Genomic DNA, 11,758 nt, shown 5'->3' on the forward strand with positions numbered 1-11,758 from the left:
GTTGCCATCCATCGGGGAAGACATAAACTTCCCGTCACGTTCTCATCTTGATGTGCCATCCAAGGGGGACTTCAAAGAACACTCAAAACATCCTCATTACTTGCCTGTCTTAACGAAATGTCCAACTGGACTTTCTTTTTCCATTTTCACTTGCAATCAAACACCAAGACCCTTGTGGAAAATAAAACCAACCCACTTAAAAGTTTTATACATTGAATAAGGCTAAAATAAAACCTAACAAGATCAAAGAGAAATTCAAAACAACCATGAAATCCAATTAGCCTTATGCCCCGTTTGTTTCGGTGTAAAATGATTTCTGGAAAATGGTTTCGGTATTTTTCGGTGTTTAGTAGGGGCGAAAATAATGGTCAATCGGAAAATGATTTCCATTTGACAAAAAATGCTTAATAAATTTCAGAAAATGATTTACGCTTTTTAAAAGTGTAAATCATTTTCCGTAAATAGTAGATGCAGTCGATTCTTTTTTAAACAACGCAGTCAACCTTTACGTTCAAGCAGTTGATTATTGCTGAATTTCGACAAGTCAGATTCCGACTCCAGTCGGTGCTGGAATTCGACAAATTAAGCCGGAATCCGGCGACGTCCGGCAGAATTCGCCGGATTCCGACCGTCTAGCCGGGATACTGCCCGGAGAGGCCGGATCCGGCTGTTCTGGTTGAATCTCCGGCCAGCTGGCCGGAAACTGGCCAGGACGGCCGGTTTGTGCTGGATTCCGGCAAAGTTCGCCGGAATCCGGCGATAATGGCCGGATTCCGGCAATTTTGTCGGAATTTGTATATGCCAAATTTAAAAAAAATATTTTTATATTAATATTTTTTATTTTGTGAATAAAATTTAATTTTTTTAAATTAATATGATTAAATTAAAATATAAAAAATATTTGTAATTTTCTGTACGCGCCAAACACCGAAAAATGATTTCGACGGAAAATATTTTTCTGAAAAATGACTTCCCTGAAACTATTTTACGACAGAAACCATTTTACACCGAAACAAACAGAGCATTAGATTCCAAGAAACACACCTACCCAAATTTGTGACCAAGATTGAAGCCAAGAATCAACTAAAACCCAATTCAAAAAGCAAAGCACCTAAAACCTAATTCAAGATTTGTGACCAAAACGGAGAATTAAGATACACCTAAAACCCTATTCATTCAGAGAAATGATTGTTGTACAACTCTTGACACAACTTTTGTATTACTTTAACAACTTTTTTTTTTTTCAAACTAACCATTTGATCTGTTTTCCTACATGTGAATCCTACACATCTAATGGTTCAACTTAAAAAAAGTTGTTAAAATTGTAAACGTATCATATCTCATTCAAGAAACACCAAAAACTCAATTCAAGAAAATACCAACCGTAATTTGTGATCAAGGTGGAGAATTCAAGAAACACCTAAAAAAGAAACATTAAAAACCAATTGAAGAAAACATGAACCGTAATTTGTAACAAACATGGAGAATTCAAGAAACACACCAACCCCAAAATCACCAGATTAGAAAGAAATAGAAATAATTAAAGAAAACGAAAGGAAAGGGTTTTTCTTACTGCTGAGGCAGGTTTGGATACAATCCTCCAGAAGAGCAAAATCCTTAAGTCAAAGCCTCCAAGATTTCCGAAGACCTCTCAGCTAATAAAACTATCAGAGCGACAGAGAGAGACCCAAATTCCAGAGAGAGAGAGAGAGAGAGAGACCTCTTCCTTTTAAATAAAAATATATGTAAAAATCACATATAATAAACTGGCTTGGGTTTCCAATCCGAATCAACCGGAAACAAGAAAAAAGAAGACAAACATCTGGTGAAATGTGCAATATTTAATTTGCTGTTATTTATGAATCTAGATACTATTTAGTATTTACATATTCATTCAATTAGTCTGCATACCGCATAATACTACATACATATACTTACCATAAAAACATAGAAGAGAGCATTCATTCAATTAGTCTGCATACTATATTTACATCTTGTTCTTTTACATCCAACAATTGCGCATAATACTACATACATATACTTACACATGTACAGCTACACACACTAGTATGTACAAGTGTGTATTATTATTTTCTTCTGCACTAGTACAAATATGCTTTTTCATCTTTCAACTGCCCTCACATACTAGCAGTCAGATGTGTATACCATGCCCCATGAACACTAACCGACACTGTGGCAGCCACGACTAAAACTTCGGCAGCTTCCACCACCCTCTCTGTCAGCACAGCAGCTCCTACTCGCCGCAATGCCATTTCCGCTAATTTCTTTCCATGAGGCCCGCTCCCTCCCAGCACTACTCCTCTAGCAGCCACATAAACAGCACGAGACACCTTTTCAAACACGGGATCCCCAGCTTGCAAGCTCTTTGCTAGCATCCTCGCCATGACCGCCCTCCGCAACTGAACCTTCTCGGTGTCTACCATTTCATCACCATCTCTTGGGAACTCGCTGATTATTTCGACAATTTCTTTGATACCTGCATCTTTGTCTCGATCCAATACATCTGAAAGTCGCTCTACGCACTTCGACAATATGCTTCCCATGTCTGCAGGGCTTGTTATTACTGCCTCACTCACAAGGGTCTGCTGGCAAACTAAAATGCTGCATTTTACATAACTTCAAATTAGTAAGCAGCTCATTCAAGAATTGAACATGTCTGTTGTTTTAGCATATATAAACAATCAAAACAAATATTCCCATATGATGTCACTTAAGCCATTTTACCTTGTTGAAATTACAATGATCTTCTGAATTTGAGCCTGAACGGACCTCAGCCTAGAGAGGTTAAGCATTAAAGTTTCAGGCAGAGCCTCTTGCCTTAGACCTTCTACCCCACTTACTAACTTCAACAAGCCTAGTCTCACCAGTAAGTCAACTTTTTCCCCCTTGCATTCTGGTTGTTGATCACCTGATGCAAGGACAAAACAAAGTGTGTAAAAAATGTGGATTTTCACAACTGTAATTAACATATTTTTCTTCTCAATTTCATTATGGAGTCTATATTTTCCAATTAAAAAAATAAGCTGAATCCAAAATCATACCAGTACTTGTAGGAGGAGGATAAGGAGTCATTGGGCTTCCATTTGTTTTGAGCAGAAAACTTCCACCAGTTCTAAGGCTGGTGGAAGGAAGAAACCCTTGTGTTGAATTTTCACTGCTCGTCATAGGGAAGAGAAAATTTGTGTGTTCTTCCCATTCCTGATCTTTGCAATCCAAAATGCAAGAAAGCCACTGCACCGTCAATGGCAGAGAGGTATCAGCATCAGATGGAGATCCATGACGGTTGGCAAACGCATTTCTTAGGTACTCCAAACCAGTAGGACCCTTCAACAAAGGCTCCATAATTCTTAGTCGTGCTTTGCTTATCTCCTGCTTAAGCACCTGTCAGAAAGGTCCACATCATAAGAAATAAGGTGGTATTTGCAGACTGTAGCACACCAAAAGAAACCAGACACTCTTTGGATACTATCTCTACACAAGCACATAATATATAAACTTAAATCTGCATATGAGGACAAATCGTGCAGTTCAAATACTTTGCTGACCTCATTTTGAAGATCACAGAACTGCCAGAGCATGATTTAATTAGATATTCCAGAGCATGAGCACTACATATAATACCTAGTGTGGTAGGTAGTCAACACTCCTGGGTCAAACATTCACTTTACCAAACCTTGGCCAAAGAAGATAAAGTATAATGGCACCTAAAACAGTGTATTATAGTGCTGAAAAGAAGAAGATTGCTTTAAACAGCCAGGCTACAGAAGTTAAGATAAAATATAAACGCATTAACCATAAAAATAAGGAAATGGCCATGAACAATCAGAAAAAGATGATCAAGGACATCATATTGTAACTCATAAGCTGTTTTGTTGTACTAATCAAAATATTGGCAAAAGCATTAAAACTAAAACTAGTAATATAAGCCCTCCAATTTTTTGGCTACCGGTGTGATAACTTTGCATCTCAGAGCAAGTACAACTAAAACAACAGAAACAAAATTATAATCCAGAAAGTAAGCTCCTCTATCATATGCCTCTGCCCAAGAAGCATTAATGTTGATATATGTGCCGAACATGGAAGAAAAGGAAAATCCCATTTTAATTTTTCAACATTTTAAAAGCATGTGTATATTATAAATAATTTTTTTTATTAACATATTATAAATATGTTTAAGCAACATATAATTATGACAACGCAATTTTTTTTCTTTCAGGCTAAGCTGAGAAGAAAACACACCTGAATCTGCCCTAGGACAAAACGCAGACCCTTGATCATTGCAATTACACATGAATATTTTGACTCATCACTGGCTTGACAAATCTCAGATAACTCATTCAATAACTTCTGGTGATTAGCCTTTAATTCATCATCATTAGCTGGAGCGGAAAGCTTCTGCAAAGTGACCAATGCAAACTCTAGAATCCTTCCAAGGTAATCAATATCCAGGTTACCTGACTTTAGCACCTTCAGGAGGGTAAAAAAGAAGAGTTAATGTTGATATATGATAACAGTACTATTGATTACTGGCTGCAGCAATAAAAGCAGGCTCACTACCTGAGAGAGAACGTCTATATCAATAGCATCAGTAATCTCTTGTTTCCAGCTCTGTGGAGCTATCTCGCAAATTTCATCCCTCACCTCCGTCATGAGTTGAACAACCCGGTCATAGTCAGGATCATCCTGTTTCATAGATTCCATGATGCCATCCCAGAAAGCCTTCTCCATTGTTGCTCTTATCTTCGGCACAATAACAAAACAAGAAAAAGTATTAGTCAGTTTTTTTTTTTAATCATCAACAATGTTGTGTATACTTCGTGTTTTTGCACATTGACAACAGGAAAAAAGTCCGCACTTCTTTCTAAGATATCTACAAGATTACCATATTATAAACATGAAAACATAAAAGGGTCATGGGCTTCTGGCATGTTTCAGCCACTATTGATGGGTATCGAGTATGTGGGTATGGCAGGCAATAAGTTAGTCAACTTCAGAGCCCTAAAAAAAAGAAAAAAAATTTCTATGATGTGCAAAATCTCTACACTCAATACTCACATAAAGCAGAGGAAGAAGAGTAATCAGTGTACAGAGACAACCATAATTCTCTTAACAAATATGGAAGAAAGGAATCAAATTAATTACTAACCTTAATCTTTTCATCTCCATCAGTGACACTCAAGCTAACAGAAGAAGAATGGCGCTGCTCATGAATGAATTCATTTACAATCAGCTCATTCTCTGTGATCAATTTTTTATCTGACGAACCCAGCTGACTGTCCAAACTGCTTCTGTTTGCAGAGAAACCAAATCCTCTCGCCAGGGAAGTACTATCTTCTTTAAATAACGAGCGAACTACACGGCTTGGCCTCTCAATGCCCTCAGCCAGATTACTACTTTTCTCCGAACTAGCAACAGAAGAAGGGCCACTCGAGGAGCTAGGTGGGCTTGGAGATATGAACTGTGTAATCGGTGAATCTACAGGGCTTCCACTTTCCTTTGCTTGGAAGTATTTAAATCGGGTTTCAGATAGAGCAGATTCCATACGCTCAATCCCAGCATCTCCACCCAAGTGTTTAACCTTTTCCCTCAAAAGTTTTTGGTCTTCTGTAACCTGCAGTTCAAAAAATCCAAACATAACAATTAGCACAATGTATAAACATAATTAAAACTATCAAAAAGAACAGTTGGATATTGATGCCTGTAACAAGACTTTGCTAAATTAGCCTGCTTCAGGCAAACTTCACTTGAAAAAGAAATGTGGAGAAGCCCAAAAATCAATTTCCAATTCCAAATCACACCCCCAACTCTTAGGTATACTTGGCTATATTACCACATCTTTAATTGCATGTTTGGTGATTTCCGCAGAAAAGATTATAAAAAAAAGGGCTAAGGGCAAGACCTGTTTCTGAATAGCCTTCATATCATGGGTAAGAGCAACACTCTCTCCTCCTGGAGTTAGCTTGCAAGTTTGAATCATAGAGAGCTCGAGCTGGCAAGCTGCCCTCACCAAATCCTTCTCCAATAATTGAGCATCCTTAACCTTCCACATCACAAAGCAATTTAAGTAGGAGCACCATGATTTATCAAATGCTGCAAGCTGAGACCTGAAGGTCCAACGATTTTGCAATTTGAAGTCAGGCTCTTCGTCAAAACTTTGTATGGGCCCCTCTAGTATAATCTTTATCAAAAACTCATACTCTCGAATAAATTCCTCCGCAGACTTGGCCAGAGCAATTTCACGCTCTCCTTGGCCACTGAAAACTGCATCTGGATGACCCAATATCATGTAGGCACAAAGAACCACTCTCACTGGATACCTTGATAATTTATCTGGACTTCTGGCTGCCTCTCTGACAAAACCTACTTCCTTTACATCTCTGTTCCTCATAGAAGTCCTGGGAGTAGCCCTTCTCTTCGGGGAAGCAACTCGTTTGAGAAGGTGGTCAATGTTATCCAAAATGGATGCATGATTAGCAGCAGAAACAGCCCTGAAGACCTTCAAGCGGCTCTCGATCCTGTCAAGTAATGCTTTCGTTGTCTGAAGGGTAGCAGATGATTCAATCAGAACAGCAAGCTGCTCAAATGGCAATGATTTCACAGACAGCTCATTAATTTTCAAGCCATCATAAGCTTTTGCCAACGCTAAGGTAGTTCTCCTCAGCCCAAGGAACCGCCTCCAGCACCTATAGTAAAGCAACAGAATTAGAATAAGAATATGTGTTTTCATCCAAGAAAGAAGAATTGCTGCCAATTAGGATAAGAAATATTTCTTTTTGTCCAAGAAAGAAAAAATCTTGGATATGTTTAATATCCAAACTTCTAAAATTACAAAAAATAAATAAATAAAAATAAAAATTGACCACCTAATTCAACACTAACATTAGGCTGTTGAATATGTTTTTAACTTCATCTCCAACCAACAAAAATTGCAATAATATTACAAAATGCATGGCATAGTCCAATCTTATAAATAATTCCTTCTTTAGCAAAGCAAATTAAGTAGCATTATTGTCCTTCTGAAAAAACAAAAAGTTCATAAAATTTAATTCTTTTCATCCAGATGAATATGAAAATCTGCAAGGCTATTAAAGATATCGTCACGAACTCGCTAATCACTCACAGAAAAGACATGCAGCACTATATCCCATCAAGATCACATACAAGTAAACAAGACTTGCAACTAGTGCCAGAGAGAGCTAAAGACTTAACCCCAGCTCAATGATACTTTTATTAAAAATTATCAACTATGCTTTAAAACTTGGAAGTGGTTTTTTTCTTTTTCTTTTTTATAAGTAAAAAGTCTGTAGTAGTAACGACGGGTTGTATACCTTGCCAATTTTCTGGAAAGATGATCAGCCTGTTTATTCCACTTTGCTTGAACAGAACTATGTAGCCTTCCTCTCTGCCTCAAATATTCTGCTCTTTGTCTCTTCGCCTGCGTATCATGAAATATTTTCCAGAGAATTATTAATTACCAAAACAAATTATGAGGGGAAAAAAAAAAAAATCAATCCTCATGATGGCCACACCAAGCAAAAAGTAAATAAATAGCACATGGTAAATGGTATAATTTAACTTCAGAAAACATGCATACCCTCTGAAGTCGATCTTCCAACTGGTCTCTCATTCTCCTTCTCTCAACCTCGCGTTGATGAGAGACAGACTTAGCCACCCGCCGCACTTGCAACATCCGAGCACGTGCCCTCTTTTTCTCTGCTTCTAGCAAACCCAGTCGCTTCATCTCAGCAGCTGCACGCTTTTGTTGAATTGCAGCACGAACACGCTCCTTATGTTTGCTATCCCGAGCCATCCTTCGCAATAACGTCTGAGATGACCTCTCCTTTAGTGTGGCTCTCCTTTGCCTGTAAGCCTTAAGCATAAGCATTCTATTTGCTGCTGCCTGCTGAACCCGTGATTCAACTTTTGAGCCAAGCTTCTCACGTTCCTTCTCATGACGCATTTGTACCCCACTTTTAGCAGCTTGCCGCAACTCATCCAACCTAGCTAGGCGCATCTGGGCCTTTGCCAAAATGCTCAGCCTGTTGGTTCAATAATAAGTGACTTTAAAAGCACAAATTATCTAGAACTTCAACAAGAAAAATAAATTTGGTGCTTGTCAGTATAAGCAAAATGTTCTTTGTTTACCTACCAAAAACATAAAGATAGTATCACAGCAATCACAGAGGCCAAAATTTATTAGTCTTTACAGGAACTTAGTTCAACTTCATACCCAATAATCAGCAGTCATCGATCTCTTTATGAGTTTCACACCTTTTTTTTTTTCAATTTAGTTCCATAATTAACAAATGTGTGCAAGTTTCTCTCGAATTTGATAGGGAAAAAAAAATTAAAAAGCAAAGCAAGTGCATGGACAGGCAAAATAAGTTGAAAAGTCACAAGCAGGAGTATTACACACACCAATAGTTATATGAATAAGAACGCAAAATTCTACCAGTGTTTTGAAATTATGCACCTCAAAGTGACGCTAAATACCATACATGCAAAAGTATTCTCCATTAACAGGTATAGCATACATTCCCGTGTAGTTTTTCTCTCGTCTTTTTTCTGTTTCTTTTTCTGGCTGAGATGCTCTTCTGGAACTGAAATTTGGTACTCGTGGTAGAGATGTTATATGGAATAGCTATTAAGATCACTGACGAGTGACAAAGTTATGAGGCAGAAACTTAGGGACGAGGATATTGGAAACAAACCACAACTACAAATAAGTATTGGGAATAACATGTAGAAAATCAAAATGAGATGCACAAAAAATCGATGCAACAATGCCATAGCTTGATGTGCAAGTACTCCATCATGAACATATATATAGAAGAATGTAAAATTGAAATACATATTATTCTCAGACAAAGTTGTGCAATACAAAGATATTACCTCTTCTGCTCAGCAGCTTGTAGCTTCGCTTCAAGGCGCTGACCAAGATCTTCCTCGCTAGACGAAGACCGTGACGGGCTTCTCGGCTTCGGTCTAGCCTTGCTTGACAACTTCTCGTAGTATTGCTGCACTCAAAACAAAATGGCTCTGTAAAGCTCGTGTAGGATTCAGAGAGATTAATTCATGGGGAAACAAAAAAAAGTTATAAGAAAATTTCATGAAGGGGGGCGCAAACCAAAACCAATGAACCAAAAGATTCAAAAAACGAAAAAAAAAATAGAACAAGGAATATCACAGGGACAAAGGAATAAATAATGGTTCTAGAGAGAAGAATCAGCGTAACATAGCCCAGCGAGCATTATCTTAAATAGAAGGTTTAACAAGTTTTGAAATCAAAAAAAAAATTTAACGATACTAAATTTCTTATATATATGTACTAAGAGGTAATTTTAATTCAATTTCAACAAGAAATCAAGTGACAGAAAAAGAAATATAGAAAATATTTCAAGACTTCGTCACATTCTAAAATCGAAACGCACAAACAGAGAGAGGCCACCATGTGACCGAGGGAGAAAAACAGAAGAGCACCCATCCTTACCTAACACAAGCAACGACCCCCCCCAAAAAAAAAAAATTATTGAAGTAAAATATATATACTAAAAAAAAAAAATTATATGCCATAGTTCTTCGAACTTCGGGGAGAGATATTAACCATCTTATTGGCGTGTTTGATTGCCGAAAAATTTATGAAAATTTCAAAATTTTGATCTGCTTCCTGAGAAAATTATGGACTCAACTAAAGTTTTTCAAAAAATAAAAAAGATTAATTTGTTTTAGGCGTAACTTCCTCAGTATCCAAATGATGTGAAAAAAGAAAATAAAAACAATAATCACAGAGACGAGAGTATATCTTACAATAAATTATAAACAGGTATATGATTTATCACACCGATTGGTCGCCGAAATTCTCGTGGAAAATATATGAATTAGAAATTGAAATTCTTAAGATATATTTAACCAAGTTTTAATCCACCGAATTAATTAGCTCAGTAAAGTTCAAGTAATTTCACAAACCAAGAAAACAAGAAAGAAAGAAAAAATCAAAGATCACTTCTTTCCCTTAATTCTCTCCGTACACAAACGGAAAAGGAAAAAAAAATAGAAATGGTTAAAACTGGGAAAAATAAAAAATAAAAATTTCCTTCCACTGTTTTTCTCAAGAAACAAAATTGAGAGTAGAGACCTGGCGACGAAGATCGGCGTCGCGAAGCTTGGCTTGGATATCTTCGACAGTACTCTTGGGAGAAGTCTTACACTCCAAGAGCCTCCGGCGAAGCCTTCGAGGCAATCTGGGCGAAGAGTTCGAAAACGACGCCGCATCGTCGAAGGGGAAGTCCATCGCGGCCCCGACCACCCTTCCCTCCTCCGCCGACGACTCCACTCCCACAGCCATCACATCTAATGAAAAAAAAACCCCTCTCAACTACGTCGTATCAGTCGGTACACGTATGTATTGTAGGTGCGCGAATGATGACGAGAATCGAAGAAGAGAAGAGAAGAGAAGAAGAAATGGTGGAAAAGTCGCGAGGAGTCTGGTTTGAAAGGATTTTTGGTTTTGGGAGATGGAAAGAAAGAAGAAAGAAGAAAGCGTGTTTATATAATAATATGTGTAAAATCTTCTATCTGATGAGTAGAGAAGAAGAGAAGAGAGAGATTATGGGGATGGTCTATGTGCCACGTAGGCGGAGGCCCCAACGGCACTCTTTCTGTTACCTTTCCTTAATTCCTTCGGCTTGCTTTCCTCGATTGCTTTCTTCAGTTGTGGTTTTTTTGCGGACTCCGGATGCCCCTGGGCCTACCCTTTTTGACCGCTCTGCCTTCTTTTATTTTACCATTTTCTCCCCAACCGACTTTTCTCAATTCCCCACTTTTTTATTTAAAAAACTCTGATTTTTTATCATTTTTATAATTATACTCTTAAACTTTTAAAAAAATATTAATTTAATGTATTTATCTTTTAATTTTTGTAAATTTTACCTATCTGTTAAAAATTCTCAAAATATCACTCTTTTTTTAATATATATATAATATATATATATAAAAAATTTTAAAGATTCAAGCATCGATACTTTTGCAAATTCTAATAAATCTTGACCGAACACCTAAATTTTTGTAAATTTTTTATTTTTGTCCTCAAAAAGAAAAATGATGAGTATTTTATGAATTTTGACACCTCCTCCGTTAAGATTTAACGAAAATTTCTAATGGATGGATGTAATTGAAAGATCGATAGACTAAATTGACAAATTTTAAAGTTTAAAGGTATAATTTGTAAAAGTAATGAAAATCAGCGCTATTAAGTAAAGTTTTCCTTTTATTTTTAGTTTTTATTTTTTATAAGCAACGATGATATAACAGTTTTATCCAATCCTTCTATCGGTTCTTATTTTAAAATAATATATATATCAAAAAATATTGTGAAATATTATTGGATAAAAATATAATTTTGTAGCATTACTTTTCTTTTTGTTATGGTGAGCCATTCGAAATTTCATGGGATTGGTTTTTGTCCCATTGAATTTTAGGAGAAAAAAAATGTTGGGATATTATAGCTTTCCTTACAATTTTATTAGAAACCCATGTGGCAGTATTTTAGTGATGAAAAAATAAGTAATAAAATTTGATAAGTAAATTTAATAGTTCAGTGCTTAACGTGATAAGTGACACATGAACAACCACGTTAGTTTGTAAAGAATTTGTAATAAAAATTCTAGAGTAATGTCAGATACTACATTCTCACCCCATTAGGCTGACGTGACAATGTCCATCAATTATTCTTTTAAAA

The 11,758-nt window shown here is 36.7% G+C and overlaps 1 protein-coding gene across 1 annotated transcript; it reads right to left on the bottom strand.

Annotated features, from left to right (window-relative positions):
* Positions 1-1,934: 1,934 nt before the first annotated feature.
* On the bottom strand, positions 1,935-10,554 carry LOC133880892 (uncharacterized). Its single transcript, XM_062319848.1, has 11 exons — positions 10,157-10,554; positions 8,914-9,038; positions 7,616-8,060; positions 7,350-7,456; positions 5,921-6,704; positions 5,168-5,632; positions 4,579-4,761; positions 4,261-4,488; positions 3,063-3,402; positions 2,746-2,929; positions 1,935-2,622 (listed from the first exon to the last, which is right to left on the bottom strand). Exons 1-11 carry the CDS (start codon positions 10,364-10,366, stop codon positions 2,139-2,141), a joined length of 3,555 nt encoding a protein of 1,184 aa, XP_062175832.1. The 5' UTR covers positions 10,367-10,554; the 3' UTR covers positions 1,935-2,138.
* Positions 10,555-11,758: the final 1,204 nt, after the last annotated feature.

The sequence above is a fragment of the Alnus glutinosa genome, chromosome 11, assembly GCF_958979055.1.
Source record: "Alnus glutinosa chromosome 11, dhAlnGlut1.1, whole genome shotgun sequence".
In the NCBI taxonomy this organism is placed as follows: Eukaryota; Viridiplantae; Streptophyta; class Magnoliopsida; order Fagales; family Betulaceae; genus Alnus; species Alnus glutinosa.